Source organism: Physella acuta, unplaced genomic scaffold, assembly GCF_028476545.2.
Source record: "Physella acuta isolate Inbredline_101_S28 unplaced genomic scaffold, ASM2847654v3 ptg000582l, whole genome shotgun sequence".
Lineage (NCBI taxonomy): Eukaryota > Metazoa > Mollusca > Gastropoda > Physidae > Physella > Physella acuta.
Genome location: NW_026732101.1, coordinates 422,501 through 445,841, shown reverse-complemented (window position 1 = coordinate 445,841; position 23,341 = coordinate 422,501). Strand labels below are relative to the sequence as shown.

At 45.8% G+C, this 23,341-nt stretch overlaps 2 protein-coding genes across 3 annotated transcripts in view; one reads left to right on the top strand and one right to left on the bottom strand.

Moving 5' to 3' along the window:
• Positions 1-2,359: 2,359 nt before the first annotated feature.
• On the top strand, positions 2,360-13,943 carry LOC131947105 (myosin essential light chain, striated adductor muscle). Its single transcript, XM_059308197.1, has 6 exons — positions 2,360-2,456; positions 3,407-3,500; positions 10,440-10,586; positions 10,854-11,021; positions 11,837-11,923; positions 12,727-13,943. The coding sequence occupies exons 2-6, from the start codon at positions 3,464-3,466 to the stop codon at positions 12,762-12,764; spliced, it is 477 nt and encodes a 158-aa protein (XP_059164180.1). The 5' UTR covers positions 2,360-2,456; positions 3,407-3,463; the 3' UTR covers positions 12,765-13,943.
• Positions 13,944-16,857: 2,914 nt separating this feature from the next.
• LOC131947106 (neurogenic locus Notch protein) overlaps positions 16,858-23,341 on the bottom strand; it is a 24,763-nt gene continuing 18,279 nt past the window's right edge. For both annotated transcript variants that reach the window (XM_059308198.1, XM_059308199.1), the window contains 4 exons: positions 18,338-18,487; positions 17,910-18,017; positions 17,387-17,515; positions 16,858-17,081 (listed from right to left, as the gene is read on the bottom strand). In XM_059308198.1, the coding sequence (XP_059164181.1) occupies positions 16,948-17,081; positions 17,387-17,515; positions 17,910-18,017; positions 18,338-18,487 (521 nt within the window). In that variant the 3' untranslated portion in view covers positions 16,858-16,947. The remainder of the gene's footprint in view (positions 17,082-17,386; positions 17,516-17,909; positions 18,018-18,337; positions 18,488-23,341) is intronic.

Genomic DNA, 23,341 nt, shown 5'->3' with positions numbered 1-23,341 from the left:
TAGGCTGACTTAACTAGTTTACGTATTAGTACATTTCTAACAAAAATTAAATTGTTTTACATGTTTTCTAAATATGAAGATGTAAGTTTACACAATTTGAAGAAAAGTTAAACAGATCTAGATTTTTGTCGCCACATGATGACTGCTAATGTAAACAAACTTGGTCAACTACGTCATACCGATGGTCACCGCGTGTGTCAAGGTCATAGATGTTTAACTCAAGGGCACCACGCATGTCAAGGTCATGGATTTTCAACTCAAGGGCACCACGCATGTCAAGGTCATATGTGGTCAACTCAAGGACACCACGCATGTCAAGGTCATAGATGGTCAACTCAAGGACACCACGCATGTCAAGGTCATAGATTTTCAACTCAAGGGCACCACGTGTGTCAAGGTCATAGATGGTCAACTCAAGGGCACCATGCAATTCAAGTAAATCTTGCTGTGTTTTAATCAAATTGACATCGTGAACTACAAACTTTTAAAATATATTTTTACACCACGGAGAGGCGCATTGCATTAAAGAACTCTTCACCTGTCTCAAATACCCCGACAGATAACGGTAGAGCTAGTGTAGTCAGCCGTTCTAGTTTTCATTAACGTGAGCCAGGTACCTATTAGAGCTGAGTGGACTCAGGGATATCCTACGTATTCGAGTCAAGGATCCGAACACGTGACTTCAGGGTTAGCATTGGACCATCCGACCACGCCGCTCCAAAAAACAATATTTCTGATGAGAATGTCGACGAGTGTAGAGAAGAAGCATCCATTTATAAGCTCTCTGGATCTGTACGATGATTTTAAATACAAATATAGATCTATAAATATTGAAGCTTATGTTTTAAACCTTAAGTAGATCTATAACAAAAAGACGAAAATGTTTAAGAACCATGTTTGGTCCATCTCAATGTCAACAGTACTTATAATAGTGTACCGCTTAGGCTTAGGGTTTTAAAAAAAAACAACTTTGTTCTACCCCCAAGATACGCCTGAAAGAAACTCTGTATACTATTCAGTAAGGTCGTATGAAGCGACGCAATCTCCAAAACAATTTGGTTTGAAGCAGGTTTTCTGATAATCGTCTGCTTCGGTGACCTTTTGAGAGTTCCAAAACACGAACTCCCCAAAGGTTTCGTGTTTTGGTTTGTGGTGTAAGCCCAGGCGCCGTCTGCTTTACGTCTGCGTCAGATTCGACTTCCGCCACGTGAAGGTGAAGGTCAGTATGGTGGACTGGATGTGTTTTTTTGTCATTTTTTTTCTTCTTCAGTAAATGTGAAAACAAAAATAGAATAGCAGTCTATAAATAGGTGCACAACGTTCCAAAATAGCATGATAATAGGCCTGCTGCAGATACATGAACGAGTTCAATACAAAAATCACCAATCAAATCACCAATAAAATATATTTTAAAAAAAAAACAAAGTGGGTGATGTTTGTTTGTTTGTTTGTTTGGCTTGTATGTTGCTCACATCTATTAGATCAGGCACTTGCGGGTAAGTTGCAGGTAAGTTGCAGGTAATTGTTCTTGACAAAGTTTGCTGTTCACTTTCTTTTTACCGGGAAAATTTGAGTCATTTCAGTAATCGAGTTTAAAGTGACCGAAAACTGAATTAAACTGACCGCGGCCTTATATAGACTACATTTTTAAAAGTGCTTGAATTAGACCAACCACTTTCAGATGCGACAAAACGTTGATATTTGGTAAAGAGATAGCTCAGGTGGAAAAATACCAGGTTATCTAAAATGTCCTATTAAATAATGAGCCCACAAGTCACGGCCGTTTACAAATTTATTTTACCTCGAATGCCAGTGCATGGCCTGGCCGGTACGGCTAGCCGCCACTAAAATCACCAATAATACAATGAACCCTCTAGACTTTCTTATAACATCGGCCTATAAAATGACGTGTAACTAGCACGGGCTCTCTAAACGTGATACTCCATCACCTGCTGACCACCAACTGACCACTGACTCTAAGTCATAGCTGACCTGACTTAGTTCAGTCATGTTCCTTGTCACCAAAGCTATTTATTCAAAAGTTTTCTTTTTATTACCCCCCCACCTAAACGCGCACACACACACTCCCCCCCCCCCACACCATACGCACACTCCCCTTACACACACACACACACACTCCCCTCCCACACACATCCACTTTCTTAAACTCGCTACCTATTGTTTTAATTAATTACAATCTTTAAACGGCCATTGAAAAAATATCGTATCGTATGCACTAAAGCATAACTACAAGAAAAAACGAATCGATACCAACATTTTTTTTTACCTGCGAGCAAGCCCCGCCTCCATGTAGTACTCACGTGAACACACGCTCGTGCATCTATTTGCGTTTTGCGGATGTTCTAGAACCGTTCTCGCCCCAGGTCTACCAGCCGTTCAGTTCAGTTACCAGCCGTCCACTCACTTCTGTTTTGTTTGGCTGTCGGATAATTCAAGTGTGTTTGTAGTTTGTAGTTCACTTTTTATCTAAGGTCTTGCTGGGATTTTAAAGTGATTGTAGGGACAACTAACACATTTTTAAAGTGATTGTAGTTGTTTTACTTAAAGATTGACTTTAATTTAAATAAAATAAATTGTTTTTAAAATTATTTAATTACATTTTGATTGGATCCTAGTCTACTTAACTTGTTGATTGACATCTACTAATTAGTTTTTGTGATATTTAATTAAGCAACATTTTTTTTTCATAATTGGATGGATTGATTGAATTTTTAAAGTTATATCTAAAATTAAAAAAAAAATGTTTTTATTTTGGCAATTTTAAAACCATTACTAAATAGGAAATCTTTTCGTTACTTTCTGATTTCACATCGTCTCATAACAAAAACAATTGACTCCTGATAGACAGACATCTCAGTAGCAGACATTACGTAGACAGACCAGAAATTAAGTACATATGGCAGACTTAAACTAGACCGAGTAGCCAGACTCCAGACACGCTAGAATTCATTAGACAGAACAGACGGACACTTTTACACCATGTAGACAGACAAAACTCTAAGAAGAAAGACAGACAAACTCAACTAAGAAGACAGACAGACCATCTGTATTCACCTAATCAAACTGTGCTGTGTCTAAAGCATTGTGTTGGTCAGTTGACCATCCAGTTAGTGTCACGTGTCTGGTGTCTAAAGCATTGTGTTGGTCAGCTGACCATCCAGTTAGTGTCACGTGTCTGGTGTCTAAAGCATTGTGTTGGTCAGCTGACCATCCAGTTAGTGTCACGTGTCTGGTGTCTAAAGCATTGTGTTGGTCAGTTGACCATCCAGTTAGTGTCACGTGTCTGGTGTCTAAAGCATTGTGTTGGTCAGTTGACCACCCACTTAGTGTCACGTGTCTGGTGTCACGTGTCTGGTGTCACGTGTCTAATTTACTGTCCCCGCAGGTCAAAGGTTAAGAACTTATTTCAACCCAGAGCAGATCAACAGATCAACAGATCAACATGTCCTCCTCAGATTTGACCAAAGAGGAGCTTGAAGGTAGGACATGGTTTTAGACTGCTAGCTAGGACATGGTTTTAGACTGATAGGTAGGACACGGTGTTCCAGGCTAAACATTCACACAACGACGTTCTAAACATTCACACAACGACGTTCTAAACATTCACACAACGACGTCCAGGCTAAACATTCACACAACGACGTTCTAAACATTCACACAACGACGTTCTAAACATTCACACAACGACGTTCTAAACATTCACACAACGACGTTCTAAACATTCACACAACGACGTTCTTAACATTCACACAACGACGTCCAGGCTAAACATTCACACAACGACGTTCTAAACATTCACACAACGACGTTCTAAACATTCACACAACGACGTTCTAAACATTCACACAACGACGTTCTAAACATTCACACAACGACGTCCAGGCTAAACATTCACACAACGACGTTCTAAACATTCACACAACGACGTTCTAAACATTCACACAACGATGTTCTAAACATTCACACAACGACGTTCTAAACATTCACACAACGACGTTCTAAACATTCACACAACGACGTTCTAAACATTCACACAACGATGTTCTAAACATTCACACAACGACGTTCTAAACATTCACACAACGACGTTCTAAACATTCACACAACGACGTTCTAAACATTCACACAACAATGTTCTAAATATTCACACAACGACGTTCTAAATATTCACACAACGACGTTCTAAACATTCACACAACGACGTTCTAAACATTCACACAACGACGTTCTAAACATTCACACAACGACGTTCATGCTAAACATTCACACAACGACGTTCTAAACATTCACACAACGACGTTCTAAACATTCACACAACGACGTTCTAAACATTCACACAACGACGTTCTAAACATTCACACAACGACGTTCATGCTAAAAATTCACACAACGATGTGCAGGCTAAACATTCACACAACGACGTTCTAAATATTCACACAAGGACGCCGACATGAGAGAAAATCCCACGACTTTGTATGATCTGCTTACGATGATCTATTTGACAAGGTTTGGGTTAGGATTAAGTCGAAGTTTAAACCTCACATCTCTTTCAAGCTCTGGGCTAGAGATCATGACGCAACTCTTCCAACTAAAAAAAAAATAGTTTCCCATTTTTTAAACACTTAGTTTTCATTTTCAACCCTAAAAAATTCAGCGAGGAAATGATAGAAACAGAAGACAGACTGCGTTTCTTGAAATGTTGACAATTTTTTTTTCTTTTTGGCGTAGAAAACTTTCATGAGAAAAGAATTATGGGTAACTTGGCCGATAACGGTGTACCTTATCCCTTGGCAGAAGTGTGGGTTGGAAGGTCGGAATTAGTTCCCTTTAGGAGATAATGAGCATGCGCAGGCTCGGTGCGCCGTGGGAGAGATTCTAAAATTAACGGCGGAATTTCAAGTTGTGAGGTGTACGGTGAAAGAGAAACTTCATTTGTTGGGGAAGTAGTTGTACACCAGTCTTGTACACCATTACAGGGGCAGTAGAGTTGTACACCAGTCTTGTACACCATTACAGGGGCAGTAGAATTGTACACCAGTCTTGTACACCATTACAGGGGCAGTAGAGTTGTACACCAGTCTTGTACACCATTACAGGGGCAGTAGAGTTGTACAGCAGTCTTGTACACCATTACAGGGGCAGTAGAGTGTACAGCAGTCTTGTACATCATTACAGGGGCAGTAGAGTTGTACAGCAGTTTTGTACATCATTACAGGGGCAGTAGAGTTGTACACCAGTCTTGTACACCATTACAGGGGCAGTAGAGTTGTACACCAGTACTGTATACGTCAATCTAATGAAGTCTGTCTATGTCAGCCTATAAAGGTCTGCTGTTTAGACATACCAAAAGTATGTAGTTCTTCATCTGTCCATCTGATGCATGTTGTTGCATGACATATGTTGGGTGACATTTGTTGGACGTTAGCTATTTGGTCAGGGAGGCAACCACATGGAGATATGACCACTGGTCCCTTACCGGAGCATGTTCCTCTGATCAACACACCCACTCACACGTCTGACACACGCACCAGTGTGTCACGACACACACAAACACACACACACACAAATCCATTAACTTTAGAAACAGGCTCAGCCCAAACATCTTTAGATCAGAACAGTTTCAAGAATGTGCGATAATAAAGCTTAGGCGAAAAGCACAAGTAATTCAAGTGTAATTTAAACTCAAGTCGGAATAGTTAAAAGCTGAATCGGCAATTTAATGAAACGAAAAACTTGATTACAGTAGAAGATAACTGCGTGCGTGTGTTGTGAGTCACCCACAGGTTATATACCTTGGCGTCTATAAATAGAACGAGGCGCATTCTGGGAAGGGGAGCACCAAAAATTGGAATTGGCAGTTTGAAAGATAATATATGTTTGGAGAGATGAACTTTTTAGAAGATCAGAATACATCTTCAAGATTTTGGAGGGTTGAATTCGCTAACGGAAGTTCTTTATCGCCTTCTAATACATTCCGATTTTCGTTCTAAAACAATTTAGACATTCAAAGAAATTTGCGGTAATTGCGGTAATTGTAATTTGGAGACATATCCACCTGACAAGACATTGACCATCAGACAGGACATTGACCATTGGTCAGATAGGACATTTACAATTAAACAGGACATTGACCATTGGTCAGATAGGACATTTACAATTAAACAGGACATTGACCATTGGTCAGATAGGACATTTACAATTAAACAGGACATTGAACATTGGTCAGATAGGACATTTACAATTAAACAGGACATTGACCATTGGTCAGATAGGACTTTTACAATTAAACAGGACATTGAACATTGGTCAGATAGGACATTGACCATCAGACAATTTGTGTGTGCGGCATTGTGCTATACCAATGTGCAGCTTAATGTGAAATAAATGTGCGTTTTGTGCATCCATTGCGTCATAGGCCGTAAACAGACCAAATATTTACCTGGGTAAGTCTGGGGGTAGGGATGGGTGGGGGTGGGGGGGGGGGGGGGTTAGATAAACAAACAAGTTGAAGGCGAGGATAAAATGCAGGTAAAGTTTTAAAGCGGCTTGTTTGTATACAAGGGCTGGCTTTAGGGGGTGGGGGGATGGGAGGGGTGAGTGGGTTGGGGCCATCGAACCAGGCGTTTGTGGGTGGGATTGGGGGGCGTGAACTATTGTGGACCATATGATGTCCTAGTTGAGGTTACGTGTTTAATTACTTCAGCCTTAACTATACGTGTAGTGTAACTTGTGTGGGTGTGTGTGAATTGTAACTTGTGTGGGGTGTAGTGTAACGTGTGTGTGGGGGGGGGGCTGTGTGAATTGTAACTTATTTGATAATACAGAGTTAATATTTTCCTCACCAATGTAGGAATAAAAAAATTCTCCTTAGAAATTCTATTTAGTGTCTAAACACTGAACTTCAGAAATCAACTACCTAAATACTTTGACAACATAGATAAGCAGCAATGGTATGCGCCCCCCCCACCCCCCTACTCACCTACCTACATGTACTATTGCGCCATTTCCCCCTCCAACTTTTGGCAGCAGGCAGTCCGAGGATGCCAGATTTCTAAAAGTTCTAGAATTACACGCGGAGAATTTTAAGGTGCGCAGTAAAATGGTGAGCCGTCAAGTAACGCGTTACTTCAAGCTTACTTTGAATGGTACTGTAAATATGGTGTTGGGTGTCAGTTCACCTTTTTAAATGACATGTCTGCTAGTTGCTGGCTAGTTAACTCACCAAATCTGGTAGCTACGGGCTAGTTAACTCACCAAATCTGGTAGCCACTGGCTAGTTAACTCACCAAATCTGGTAGCCACTGGCTAGTTAACTCACCAAATCTGGTAGCCACTGGCTAGTTAACTCACCAAATCTGGTAGCCACTGGCTAGTTAACTCACCAATTCTGGTAGCCACTGGCTAGTTAACTCACCAAATCTGGTAGCCATTGGCTAGTTAACTCACCAAATCTGGTAGCCATTGGCACGTCCAACATCAGCTACACACCTACACCTACACCACTACACGCCTGCACCTGCACACCTACACACCTACACCTACACACCTACACCTACACACCTACACCTACACACCTACACCTACGCACATCACGATACACACCTACACCTGCACCTACACACCTACAAACCTTCACCTACACATACACACTGTGTAACCATCTAACCATGTAAGTCAAATGGTTCTCATCCTGCCCGTGTAAAACCTACCTAGGCCACGCCCTAAGTGAAAACTTTTTCTGATGGCCCAGTTGGTCAAGTTTGGCAGGTGATAAGGATGGTGTGAGGGCGTTGGATGGTGTTTAAGATGGCTGTCTTAAGCCATGACGTCTCCGGTTGGAGCCTAGTTAACTGTGTGCCTACACGCACCTTGCCTACACGCACCTGACTCTCGTCTTGAGAAATTGTAGAGCTAGCCCAGGTAAATTACATTTTGAAACGTAAACAATTTTAACACTGTTGCTATGGTAACCACCGGGCTTGTGTGTAAACTATTGGAGCAATTGGGATGGTGCTCAGTTTCTGCTTACATTGACTGCTTAGATCATGTGCTTACATTGACTGCTTACATGGATGCCTACATTGACTGCTTTCATTGACTGTTTACATTGACTGCTTACATCCTGTGCTTACATTGACGGCTTACATTGATGCCTACATTGACTGCTTACATTGACTACTTACAATCGTGTGTGAGAGTTTAGGAGGTTTGGGTGTGTGGGGGTGGGAGTTTAGGAGCTTAGGGTGGGTGGGTGTGGATTAGAGCTTATGAGCTAAGGCCGTGTCTGTTCCAAAGCTATCGGAGTGTTCGGTTCATATTTTCTCCCTACTCAAACTTAAGGAGCTGTTGGTGAGCAGGTCGCTACCTCGTGTGCTCACACACAACAGATGACACCACCTTCCAGTGATCAAGTCCCAGCTTTCTCTGTGTCTAGCTGAGTAAGGATCTTAGCTCATCTATCGACATAAAGATTGACAGATCTATTGACATAAAGATTGACAGATCTATTGACATAAAGATTGACAGATTTATTGACGAACAAATTGAGATATCTGATGACATAATCACCACCCCCTCCCCCGCTCTGTTTTGACTGTCTGTTATCTCCGCCCCCACCCGGGCAATAGTTGCTGCCACAGTGAAGTGTTTTATGAACGTATCAGGGGATGCCAACGATTACCTCGCTAGGGGGGGGGGAGGCGTGGGGGAGGGGAGGGGGCGTGTGGAGTTGGGGGATGTGCGTGTCATACCGCATAAAAAATACCACATAAGTGACAGGGAAGACCCAACATCATTACCACAAAATCATCAGAACAGCAACAACGTCACTACATCTACACAATCACCACCACGACAACCACATCATCACATCAATAAAAACATCACAACAACACCGCACAACAATATCATTATTAAGTCACTACCACATCATCATCACCACAACACAATCATCACAGCAGCAACTACATAACCACATCAACATCACAGTGATAACTTTATCACCAAATCATCGTCATCACAACACAGCATAATCACCACATCATTACCACATTACCGCAGTATCATGTTCATCACAACAATAGTATTGTCCACAACAACAGAACAACACCAACAACAACACCAACAAAAACAGCAACAGCAGCAACAGCATGTTTCCCCTTTGTTGTGTAAATAAAACCCTGACTTGTTTACCTGTGGCGGGACCAGACGACCGTGATCTCTGGACAGATGGGGAGAAATGTCACGTCCGGGAATAGCCACGTTTAGCTCCAAACCAAAACACACCTGGCGTGGTAATCACGTGACCTTTAGCCTTATCACATGACTGATCACAGGGCCAATATTTTAGTCGCGATTGTTTTTTTTTATCGAACGTTCATGGTCACGTTCTGACTTGATCACATGACGTGACGTAATGCTTGACCTGTGGATAATTGCCGGCGAGTCGTTTATTATTAAACAAATTCCAGTTCAGTCTAATTTTTAGAACATTGCAGCTTGTTCAGCTACACAGAGAGTATCCCATCATACTCTATCTCACCTAATGCCACACCATCTACCCCACCTACTGCCCTACCATCAGCCCCACCATCTGCCTCACCATCTGCCCCCATCAGCTGCCCCACCATCTGCCCCACCAAATGCACCACCAAATGCCCCACCCTCTACCCCAACATCTGCCCCCACCATCTGCCCCACCATCTGCCTCTGCAATCTGCTCCCACATCTGCCCCCACCATCTGCCCCCACCATCAGCCCCACCATCAAGTCACAATCTGCCCCACCATCTGCCCCCAACATCTGTCCCACCTAATGCCCTACCATCTGCCCCACCATCTACCCCACCATCTGCCCCACCATCTGCCCCCACCATCTACCCCACCATCTGCCCCCACCATCTGCCCCCACCATCTGCCCCCACCATCTGCCCCACCATCTGCCCCACCATCTGCCCCCACCATCTGCCCCCACCATCTGCCCCCACCATCTGCCCCACCAAATGCCCCACCATCTGTCCCACCATCTACCCCACCATCTGCCCCCACCATCTGCCCCACCATCTGCCTCACCATCTACCCCACCATCTGCCCCCACCATCTGCCCCCACCATCTGCCCCACCAAATGCCCCACCATCTGTCCCACCATCTACCCCACCATCTGCCCCCACCAAATGCCCCACCATCTGTCCCACCATCTACCCCACCATCTGCCCCCACCAAATGCCCCACCATCTGTCCCACCATCTACCCCACCATCTGCCCCCACCATCTGCCCCCACCATCTGCCCCCACCATCTGCCCCACCATCTGCCCCCACCATCTGCCCCACCAAATGCCCCACCATCTGTCCCACCATCTGCCCCACCATCTGCCCCACCAAATGCCCCACCCCTGCTAACAGCGGTCACGTCTTGCAGATGTCCGTGAGGTGTTTGACCTGTTCGACTTCTGGGACGGCAGGGACGGTCTGATTGACGCGGTCAAGGTCGGTGACCTCTTGAGGTGTGTCGAGCTCAACCCCACACTGGCCCTCATCAAACAGTGGGGAGGCACCGACAAGCCAAGTAAGTGGCCTTGACATTTGACCTCAGTTGTCATGACCTCAATACACTTTTGACCAAGGTCATTGGGTGTCTTGGTAAGTCGAACTTGTGGTCACAAGTTGAGGTCATGACCTAGTGTGTCTAGGATTGTAACATTGTATGTTTAGTTGCTGACCTTGTAAGTCTATGTGTTGACCTTGTGTGTTTAGGTGTTGACCTAGTATGTTTAGGTGTTGACCTTGTGTGTGTGTAGTTGCTGACCTTGGATGTTGTTGTGTTGACCTTCAGGTGAAAAACAATATTCGTACGAAGAGTTCCTGGCCATCTACAAGCAGACGAAGAACGTCAAGGAGTGGGGAACGTTTCGGGACTTCGAGGAGGCTTTCAAGTCCTTCGACAGGGAAGGTCAAGGTTACATCAGCGCGGCAGAGATGAGGCATCTGCTCACAGCCATGGGTAACCAATCACTCGTGACCGTCCGTCTGTCTGTCCGTCCGTCCGTCCGTCTGTCTGTCTGTCTGTCTGTCCGTCCGTCCGTCTGTCCGTCCTTCTGTCCGTGTTTTTGTCCGCACACCTTACTGTGTGTCTGTATGTCTTTTCTGTCCAGCTAAACCTACCTTGTACGTAATCACGAACACCACCACCCTAAATCTCCACCCTTAACTTCCATTCTAAGCCTCCCTACTGAACCTCCCTTCTGAACCTCCATGACACTGTCTCCTACAATAGTTACCTAAGAGATTCAACCCACCAAAGGAAACGTTCGATAGTTCGTCTCTCAAAGTGTGTTTTACAATTTTAAGTTCAGCCACGGATCAAAGTATTGCATTGTGCTAGCACCACGCGATGCTTGTAGTTTATTTACACCACCCCAGCAGGGTAGTTTTTACTCCCCCACCTCTCCTGACACGAGCATTCTAACCGTGTGCCCCCACCCCACCACCACCCCCCACCACCCCACCCCTCCTGACACTAGCATTCTAACCCAGAGCCCCCACCCCACCACCCCCCACCCCCACCTCTCCTGCCACGGGCATTCTAACCGTGTGCCCCCACCCCACCACCCCCCACCACCCCACCTCTCCTGACACGGGCATTCTAACCGTGTGCCCCCACACCCCCACCCCCCACCTCTCCTGCCACGGGCATTCTAACCGTGAGCCCCTCACCCCAGCCCCACCCCTCGTGACACGAACATTCTAACCTGAACCCCCACCCCCCACCCCTCCTGACACGAGCCATCTAACGATGAACCCACGTGACCTCTCCAGGTGAGAGGCTGACAGACGAGCAGGTGGATGAGATCATCAAACTGACCGACATCACCATCGACCTGGAGGGAAACGTCAAGTATGAAGGTAAGTCACGTCTGCTTGTGACGTCACATCACGGCTCACAGACGTGACGTCATAGCACATGTCAATTTTTACATCACACACATCAAACATATTCCATACGAGAACAATTGGAGGTAATACAATGGGCACTAGTTCCGCAACCCCCGAAGCTCCACCCCCCCCCCCCCCCCGAAAGAAATACAATTTGTATAGAAATTTACTTTTTGAAGTAATATATATATATATATATATATATATATATATATATATATATATATATATATATATATATATATATATATATATATATATATATATATATATATATATATATATATATATATATATATATACATGCCTTTAAACTTAAACCTAACCAATACAAAAACTAAAAAAAAAACACAAAATCAAACACAAACGTAACACACACAAACACAAACGCAAACCCAAAAGCAAAACTAACACATACACAGACTCAAGCACAAAAGGTAAACTTAACCCAAATATAAACGCAAACACAAACGCAAACATATAAGCAAACGCAAACTCAAACAAAAAGCACAAACACAATTTAAAAAACCAAACCCAAACCCAAACATCAATGCAAACTACAAAAAAAGTAGTATATATATATATATATATATATATATATATATATATATATATATATATATATATATATATATATATATATATATATATATATATATATATATATATATATATATACACACACACGCAAGTATATGCAAATATATTCTAGAAAAGTAGTTCGAGTTTTGCCTGACTGCGGTTTGATTCTCTCCCTTCTTTCCACATTTCAGATTTTATCAACAAAGTGATGTTGGGCCCGAGAATCTAGATGTTTGTTGATGTGGCTTTGATGGTGGTCGAGACTTGAAGGAGGGCAGCTCGACTGGCCAGATTTTTAAGACTTTCTCAACCAAACCCATCAATGGCTGTCTCATCGTTTGGCCAAATAACTTTTTCATACCACGCTGCGTGCCACAGTTCATCTATCTCCTGTTTTGGTTAGAGGCTGCACATTTCAGGCTGCACATGTCAGTGGCTGCACATTTCATGGCGCTCCAGTATGACGTAGCTTTACATCAGGTAGCGGGCTGGATGCAACCACCCGACACAGTCAAGGAAATTGAAGGATAATTAATTAAGCTAATTAACTTCAAACCAAGCCGCTAGTCTGATGATTCCAGAATTTAGGTCAGACAGGGCTGGTCTGCTTCTCCCCGTAGTTATACTGGAACACACGCAATGTTTTGGCGCCAAAATTGTCTGATTGTATGATGTCGTCTGCTGATGTTTTCTGATGAGATGAATACTAAACCTAAGCTAGAACAACTATGGCTAACTTTAGCTAGCTTGGCTAACATTGGCTATGTTAGGCTAACACATGTTAAGTTTATGTAACATTGGCTATGTTAGGCTAACACATGTTAAGTTTATGTAAATTAATGCCTTACTGCAGCTTTGTCCGCTACGTGCGATCATATTCCGCTATTGACACATTTTTTTTACATCATATTCCGCTATTGACACAATTATTTTTTTACATCTCTTGAGGAATGGGACCAAGTGGGTTTTTTGCCTGGAAATTCCAATAGACACGATGTTGCACACGACACAATATTACACACGACACAATTTTGCACACGACACAATGTTATTCGCCTTCGTATCTGTGATTTCAAAATATCGGAAGTAGAGTTCAATGAAATGATTTTTTTTACTGCTAGATGCATATTTTAATGTCTAAATCATTTTCCAATTGAAAGAAGTTAAATATGTAGAAAAGACCAGTTTACCAAAAGGAAGATTGTACCATTGGATTCTGTCTTGAATATTTTTACCAAAAAGTAAAATAATTTTTTAAACATTTGATTGAATTTTCCTCTAACCTTGATCCTGGATAAATCCTTGACCTTTCATCTCCACATATAAACTGGCCACTAGTTTTTTTTAAACCAGCTAGAACTTTAGGCCAGAAATATTTGTCAGAACATGTCATGTCAGAACATGTCATGTCAGAACTGTCATGTCAGAACATGTCATGTCAGAACATGTCATGTCAGAACATGTCATGTCAAGGATTGAACGAACCACCAGTAGTTTTTTGCCTGAAGCCCAAACACCACCTTTCTACCACCAAAAAACCACCTTTCTACCACCAAAAACCCACAAGTATGAAGTAGACACCTAGAAATACTTGCAAAAAACCCAGACCTCTCCCATTGTCCTCCGCCAGAAGTGTGCCCCCCCCCCCCCCCCCTACATGCGCTGACTTCATCACCTGAGTTGTCCTAGATTGTTACACAACAATTTGACTCAAAGTGCGGTCCGCCATATTCCAAGTTTTAAATTTTTTAAATTAAAAACTTGGACTCTGAGTGCTAGAAAAACAAGGAATAATTTTTTGTTGTTAATTAAACCTGAGTTCGTGATGGTCGACTTGTAACAATCTCACCATCTTGTAACAATCTAGGACTTGTAACAATCTAGGACTTGTAACAATCTAGGACTTGTAACAATCTAGGACTTGTAACAATCTAGGACTTGTAACAATCTAGGACTTGTAACAATCTAGGACTTGTAACAATCTAGGACTCATTTCATCACTGCCCGCATCGTCCCGTGTTCTGTGTGGTTAGTCCTGTTGCATGCTTCCACGTGTGCCAGTATAGTTGTCACCTTGACCCAGGGGTCACGCATGTCACCTTGACCCAGGGGTCATGTATAGATGTCACCTTGACCTGAGTGTGCAGCCCTACCTGTTTTATCCTCACCATTTTAATTACATTAATTTAATTAATTAAAGTACTCATTTTGTAATTAGTTTATCAATCAGCCGTGACGCGTTGGTTCACATCTACCGAATTATCTAGAATATCACGGTATTTTGTGATCTATTTATTTTATTTTAATTAATCATTTAGCATTGAATGACGTAAAGAGGTTTCATTGGATGAAATTGTTTGTTTTGAATTCCTTCTTTATAAAAGATCAGTGCATTCACGATTTTTCAATAAATTAGTTTCATACACTCGCGTGTCCAAGTGTGTTGATAAATCTGTGTCTAGTGATTGTTTCAATATTTTCTGGTTGTGTTTTTGTTTTGACTAGGATGGGAGAGCCTAATTTAGACATGTCACATTATGGGTGACCAGACGGTGGTTCTAATTACATCGCGGGTCGGGGATTTCGTGGACGTTCGTGAGAGCATTTTTTACATGTCCGTTTGTTTTTCCAAAAGCCTTTTGATAAGCGTTTGGGTTTGTGTTTGCGTTTTCTTTTGTGTTTGAGTTGTGTTTGCTTTTTTGCTTGAGTTTGCGTTTTGTTTGTGTTTGTGTTTTTGTTTGCGTTTGTTTTCCTTTGTGTTTGTGTTTGGTTTTGCTCGGTTCCCAAATTGGTACAATTAAAAAAAGATTCACCGTGGCGAAGCACGGGAATGCAGCATATCTATAATATAAGCGGCTAGGTAGTGTATCAGTCCTTCCTTCCTTCCTTCTTTCCGTCATCGCTATAGATTTTGGAACCATAAAAGTAAACACCGCACCATGCAGTGCTTTTCAGTGCATCGCAGTGTCTCATTATATGTAATTGAGTAGGGTTTGTTTATATAACGACCTAAAGTTATTTTATAGTTGCCACTGTTTTTACTCTTTTGCATAACGTAAAGAAAATATTAAAAGGATCAATGTCAAATATCATTTTCGTTTATATTCCTAGAAATAGTGGATAAATTTTCATAACAGTAGGTCGAAAAAACTAATTAATTTAACTTTAAAAATTTTTTTTTGCATGGGAGGTAATTTAAAAATAAATTTAACTCATCAATAATTTAAGTTAATTTTTTTTATTACTACCGCATTGATTATTATGTTAAGGTTCATAATTAAAATAAAAAAAAATGTTAAGATTATATTATATTCTCAAAATCACTATTTTCGTTTTTCGGTGTTAACAGATGGTGAAATTTTAGAATTATAGTATAGAGAATGCTGGAAAGGCTCTCTCTGGGCGAGGACGCCTGGGAAAGCGTGTTTTTCAGTGGTGATTCTAATTACATTGCCAATGTGTTTTCTTGGAACCATAAAAGTAAACACCACTTGCCGTACATTCATTTGCATCGCATTGTTTTATTATAAGTTATGGAGTAGGATCTATTTATGTGGCTTGAATTTTTTATGCTGGAAAGGCTCTCTTTGGGCGCGGACGCCTAGGAAAGTGTGTTTTTCGGTGGTGATTCTGATTTTGTGGTTGTGTTGTGGTTGTGTTGTGGTTGTGTTGTAGTTGTGTTGTGGTTGTGTTGTGGTTTCGTTGTGGTTGTGTTGTGGTTGTGTTGTGGTTGTGTTGTGGTTGTGTTGTGGTTGTGTTGTGGTTGTGTTGTGGTTGTGTTGTGGTTGTGGTTGTGTTATTGTTGTGTTGTGGTTGTGTTGTGGTTGTGTTGTGGTTGTGTTGTGGTTGTGTTGTGGTTGTTTTGTGGCTGTGTTGTGGCTGTGTTGTGGTTGTGTTGTGATTGTGTTGTGGTTGTGTTGTGGTCGTGTTGTGGTTGTGTTGTGGTTGTTTTGTGGTTGTTTTGTGGTTGTTTTGTGGTTGTGTTGTGTTGTGGTTTTGTTGTGGTTGTGTTGTGGTTGTGTTGCGGTTGTGCTGTGGCTGTGTTGTGGTTGGGTTTGGTAGTCGTTGTGTTGTGGTTGTGTTGTGTTGTGGTTGTGTTTTGTTTTTGTTTGTTTCGTTCTGTACCCAAGTTGGTACATTTAAAAAAAAAATTAACCGAGGCGGAGCACGGGTATGCAGCTAGTATATATATATTTTATATATATATATATATATATATATATATATATATATATATATATATATATATATATATATATATATATATATATATATATATATATATATATATATCCTCTAAAAGAACTGTGCACAACAGGAAGTGGCAAAAACGATTTAATGTTTAAAATGGCGACACACGTGAGTCCATCGCGTGCACGTGACATCAGTGGTGCCGGTGACCCCATCAAGGACTAGGGTGAGCAGTTGTATGAGACCATGTCGTCTGCTGCGATGGTGCACGTGCACTTGTTGTAGGTGGTGCCGCTGATGACGAGGGGGAACAACTCGCCAGGGTCGTGGCAGACGTTGTTGGCGTCCTTACATTCTGAAAGATGTTCAATGGCTGCTGGCTACACAGTGGTTCGTGGCTTACGGTAAAGGTTTTGGGGATTTACTTTAAAGTTTTGTGGATTAACTTAAAGACTGTGTGGATTAAGTTTAAGAGTTTGTGTGGATTAAGTTTAAGAGCTTATGTTGGTTAAGTTTAAGAGGTTGTGTGGATTAAGTTAAAGAGTTAGTGTGGATTAACTTAAAGAGTTAGTGTGGATTAACTTAAAGAGTTAGTGTGGATTAACTTAAAGAGTTAGTGTGGATTAACTTAAAGAGCTTGAGCTAAAAAAAACCACCAACGTGAGCTGAGGAGCTTGACGGCGTAGTGGCTGGTGTTGTCTGGCTGGACGGTCTTGGTGCACGTGTACTTCCTGCAGTTGTCGGTGTACTCACCATCCACAGGGATACAGTGGCCGTTGTAGGGACAGGCTGGTGGGGGGGGGTTAATTCAGTTAGAGATTGCGAGTTAGGATGGCCAGTGCATGGTTAGTTTTATATCAAGATGGACAAAATATGGACAGGATGGGGTCAAGATGGACAAAACATAGACAAGCAGGGGTCAAGATGGACAAAACATAGACAAGCTGGGGTCAAGATGGACAAAACATGGACAGACTGTGGTAAAGATGGACAAAACAATGAAAGGCTATGACCACACCAGTGGTGTACTCACCTTCATGTAGTGTTGTGATGACACCATTCTCACACCATTGGTGTACTCACCTTCATGTAGTGTTGTGATGACACCATTCTCACACCATTGGTGTACTCACCTTCATGTAGTGTTGTGATGACACCATTCTCACACCATTGGTGTACTCACCTTCATGTAGTGTTGTGATGACACCATTCTCACACCTCTCCTGCATGCACGTGGTGAAGTTCATGACCGCGCCGTTAGGGTAGGTGACACCACTCACCACACATGAGCCTGCAACATAAGGGTGGATGGGTGAGGTGACACCACACAGGATAGGTGACACCACTCACCACACATGAGCCTGCAACATAAGAGTGGGTGGGTGAGGTGACACCACACAGGATAGGTGACACCACTCACCACACACGAGCCTGCAACATAAGGGTGGGTGGGTGAGGTGATACCACACAGGGTAGGTGACACCACTCACCACATTGGTGTGGTTTTTCTCTCAAACCTAGTTTGGCTACTGGTATCACGTGATTTTCTCTGGCCAATCAGAAGGCTAGGATGGGCCCCTTCTGACGAGCCATCTAGGGGAGGTAACTCACCAGCAGACGGCTGGTGCCCGCTGGAGCACTTGTAGGAGACAGCGCCGTCTGGTGCTATGGTGCAGGTGCAGGTGCTGTAGCTGTGTCCACCAATCACCAGAGGGAAGTTCTCACCCGGGTTGTGACATGCGCCGTTGGCGTCTTTACACTCTGGAATTGTGGGGGAAATTGTAAACATCTTTACACTCTGGAATTGTGGACAAATTGTAAACATCTTTACACTCTGGAATTGTGGACAAATTGTAAACATCTTTACACTCTGGAATTGTGGACAAATTGTAAACATCTTTACACTCTGGAATTGTGGGACAAATTGTAAACATCTTTACACTCTGGAATTGTGGGACAAATTGTAAACATCTTTACACTCTGGAATTGTGGGACAAATTGTAAACATCTTTACACTCTGGACCGTTACGACACGGATATTTAAAAAAAACACATAATACAACGTGATCAGTATGTAACTGATTTTAAAAACATGGTTGATTACTATAATTTTAATTAGTGATGCAAGTAAATGATCACCAGTCATAGCAAAATTTGCTTTAAGAAATTATTTTTTAAAACTCCTAAAATGTATTGGATTACAATTTATTACAAATAAAATAAACTGTTTAAAAGGTCAGAATTTTCTTATTTTAATTGTCTGAAAGTTAATTAATGAAATGAATGGATGGCTGGATGAATGAATGGACAAATAATTGGATGAACGAATGTTTTAAGTTTGTAATTAAATGATTGAAAGAATATAGTTAACTGGTTGAATGAATGATTGAATGAATGATTGAATTAATGATTGAATTAATGAATGTGTCTACTGATTGACTGAAGGATTGAATGATTGACTGACTGACTGAAGGATTGAAGGATTGAATGACCTACTTGAGCTGACGAGTTCCACCGAGAAAAAAATGGAGCCGTCCCCGTGGACCGTCTTGTTACAGGTGTAAGTCCTACAGTCAAAGTCCTGCAGGCCATTGACAGGTATACAGACGCCGTTCATACTGCAGGCTGCAGGTAGACAGGTGGTGCGTGGGGTGGTGACATGTTGGTAGGTGGGTGGTGACACGTTGGTGGGTGGGTCGTGACACGTTGGTGGGTGTGTGGGGTGGTGACACGTTGGTGGGTGGGTGGTGACACGTTGGTGGGTGTGTGGGGTGGTGACACGTTGGTGGGTGTGTGGGGTGGTGACACGTTGGTGGGTGTGTGGGGTGGTGACACGTTGGTGGGTGGGTGGTGACACGTTGGTGGGTGGGTGGTGACACGTTGGTGGGTGTGTGGGGTGGTGACACGTTGGTGGGTGGGTGGTGACACGTTGGTGGGTGTGTGGGGTGGTGACACGTTGGTGGGTGTGTGGGGTGGTGACACATTGGTGGGTGTGTGGGGTGGTGACACGTTGGTGGGTGCGTGGTGACACGTTGGTGGGTGGGGTGGTGACACGTTGGTGGGTGGGGTGGTGACACGTTGGTGGGTGGGTGGTGACACGTTGGTGGGTGTGTGGGGTGGTGACACGTTGGTGGGTGGGTGGGGTGGTGACACGTTGGTGGGTGGGTGGTGACACGTTGGTGGGTGTGTGGGGTGGTGACACGTTGGTGGGTGGGGTGGTGACACGTTGGTGGGTGGGGTGGTGACACGTTGGTGGGTGGGTGGGGTGGTGACACGTTGGTGGGTGGGGTGGTGACACGTTGGTGGGTGGGTGGTGACACGTTGGTGGGTGGGTGGTGACATGTTGGTGGGTGTGTGGGGTGGTGACACGTTGGTGGGTGGGGTGGTGACACGTTGGTGGGTGGGTGGTGACACGTTGGTGGGTGGGGTGGTGACACGTTGGTGGGTGGGGTGGTGACACGTTGGTGGGTGGGTGGTGATACGTTGGTGGGTGTGTGGGGTGGTGACATGTTGGTGGGTGGGTGGGGTGGTGACACGTTGGTGGGTGTGTGGTGTGGTGACACGTTGGTGGGTGTGTGGGGTGGTGACACGTTGGTGGGTGCGTGGGGTGGTGACACGTTGGTGGGTGGGTGGTGACACGTTGGTGGGTGGGTGGGGTGGTGACACGTTGGTGGGTGTGTGGGGTGGTGAAACGTTGGTGGGTGTGTGGGGTGGTGACACGTTGGTGGGTGCGTGGGGTGGTGACACGTTGGTGGGTGGGTGGTGACACGTTGGTGGGTGGGTGGGGTGGTGACACGTTGGTGGGTGGGGTGGTGACACGTTGGTGGGTGGGTGGTGACACGTTGGTGGGTGGGTGGTGACACGTTGGTGGGTGGGTGGTGACACGTTGGTGGGTGGGGTGGTGACACGTTGGTGGGTGTGTGGGGTGGTGACACGTTGGTGGGTGGGTGGTGACACGTTGGTGGGTGGGGTGGTGACACGTTGGTGGGTGGGTGGGGTGGTGACACGTTGGTGGGTGGGGTGGTGACACGTTGGTGGGTGGGTGGTGACACGTTGGTGGGTGGGTGGTGACACGTTGGTGGGTGGGTGGTGACACGTTGGTGGGTGGGGTGGTGACACGTTGGTGGGTGCGTGGGGTGGTGACACGTTGGTGGGTGGGGTGGTGACACGTTGGTGGGTGGGCGGGGTGGTGACACGTTGGTGGGTGGGTGGGGTGGTGACACGTTGGTGGGTGGGGTGGTGACACGTTGGTGGGTGGGGTGGTGACACGTTGGTGGGTGCGTGGGGTGGTGACACGTTGGTGGGTGGGTGGGGTGGTGACACGTTGGTGGGTGGGTGGGGTGGTGACACGTTGGTGGGTGGGGTGGTGACACGTTGGTGGGTGGGTGGTGACACGTTGGTGGGTGGGGTGGTGACATGTTGGTGGGTGTGTGGGATGGTGACACGTTGGTGGGTGGGTGGGGTGGTGACATGTTGGTGGGTGGGTGGGGTGGTGACACGTTGGTGGGTGGGGTGGTGACACGTTGGTGGGTGTGTGGGATGGTGACACGTTGGTGGGTGGGTGGGGTGGTGACATGTTGGTGGGTGGGTGGGGTTGGGACACGTTGGTGGGTGTGTGGGGTGGTGACACGTTGGTGGGTGGGTGGGGTGGTGACACGTTGGTGGGTGTGTGGGGTGGTGACACGTTGGTGGGTGGGTGGGGTGGTGACATGTTGGTGGGTGGGTGGGGTGGTGACACGTTGGTGGGTGTGTGGGGTGGTGACACGTTGGTGGGTGGGTGGGGTGGTGACACGTTGGTGGGTGGGGTGGTGACACGTTGGTGGGTGGGTGGTGACACGTTGGTGGGTGGGGTGGTGACATGTTGGTGGGTGTGTGGGATGGTGACACGTTGGTGGGTGGGTGGGGTGGTGACACGTTGGTGGGTGGGTGGTGACACGTTGGTGGGTGTGTGGGATGGTGACACGTTGGTGGGTGGGTGGGGGTGGTGACACGTTGGTGGGTGGGTGGGGTGGTGACACGTTGGTGGGTGGGTGGTGACACGTTGGTGGGTGTGTGGGATGGTGACACGTTGGTGGGTGGGTGGGGTGGTGACACGTTGGTGGGTGGGGTGGTGACACGTTGGTGGGTGGGGTGGTGACACGTTGGTGGGTGCGTGGGGTGGTGACACGTTGGTGGGTGGGTGGGGTGGTGACACGTTGGTGGGTGGGTGGGGTGGTGACACGTTGGTGGGTGGGGTGGTGACACGTTGGTGGGTGGGTGGTGACACGTTGGTGGGTGGGGTGGTGACATGTTGGTGGGTGGGTGGGATGGTGACACGTTGGTGGGTGGGTGGGGTGGTGACATGTTGGTGGGTGGGTGGGGTGGTGACACGTTGGTGGGTGTGTGGGATGGTGACACGTTGGTGGGTGGGTGGGGTGGTGACATGTTGGTGGGTGGGTAGGGTGGTGACACGTTGGTGGGTGTGTGGGGTGGTGACACGTTGGTGGGTGGGTGGGGGTGGTGACACGTTGGTGGGTGTGTGGGGTGGTGACACGTTGGTGGGCGGGTGGGGTGGTGACATGTTGGTGGGTGGGTGGGGTGGTGACACGTTGGTGGGTGTGTGGGGTGGTGACACGTTAGTGGGTGGGTGGGGTGGTGACACGTTGGTGGGTGGGGTGGTGACACGTTGGTGGGTGGGTGGTGACACGTTGGTGGGTGGGGTGGTGACATGTTGGTGGGTGTGTGGGATGGTGACACGTTGGTGGGTGGGTGGGGTGGTGACACGTTGGTGGGTGGGTGGTGACACGTTGGTGGGTGTGTGGGATGGTGACACGTTGGTGGGTGGGTGGGGTGGTGACACGTTGGTGGGTGGGTGGGGTGGTGACACGTTGGTGGGTGGGTGGTGACACGTTGGTGGGTGTGTGGGATGGTGACACGTTGGTGGGTGGGTGGGGTGGTGACACGTTGGTGGGTGGGTGGGGTGGTGACACGTTGGTGGGTGGGTGGTGACACGTTGGTGGGTGGGGTGGTGACACGTTGGTGAGTGTGTGGTGACACGTTGGTGGGTGTGTGGGGTGGTGACACGTTGGTGGGTGTGTGGTGACACGTTGGTGGGTGTGTGGTGACACGTTGGTGGGTGGGGTGGTGACACGTTGGTGGGTGTGTGGTGACACGTTGGTGGGTGTGTGGGGTGGTGACACGTTGGTGGGTGTGTGGGGTGGTGACACGTTGGTGGGTGCGTGGGGTGGTGACACATTGGTGGGTGCGTGGGGTGGTGACACATTGGTGGGTGCGTGGGGTGGTGACACGTTGGTGGGTGTGTGGGGTGGTAACACGTTGGTGGGTGGGGTGGTGACACGTTGGTGTGTGGTTGGTGACACGTTGGTGTGTGGGATGGTGACACGTTGGTGGGTGGGTGGGGTGGTGACACGTTGGTGGGTGGGTGGGGTGGTGACACGTTGGTGGGTGCGTGGGGTGGTGACACATTGGTGGGTGTGTGGGGTGGTGACACGTTGGTGGGTGCGTGGGGTGGTGACACATTGGTGGGTGCGTGGGGTGGTGACACATTGGTGGGTGCGTGGGGTGGTGACATGTGGCAAAATACTCACGTTAATGGTTAAGGTTAGATTTCGGGCT

Bases quoted from the DNA above. Each gene is read 5' to 3' on its own strand.
- LOC131947105 (XM_059308197.1), top strand. From the start codon at position 3,464: ATGTCCTCCTCAGATTTGACCAAAGAGGAGCTTGAAG. The intron at 10,587-10,853 runs GTAAGTGGCCTT...GTTGACCTTCAG, and splicing joins GGGAGGCACCGACAAGCCAA to GTGAAAAACAATATTCGTAC. The intron at 11,022-11,836 runs GTAACCAATCAC...TGACCTCTCCAG, and splicing joins GCATCTGCTCACAGCCATGG to GTGAGAGGCTGACAGACGAG.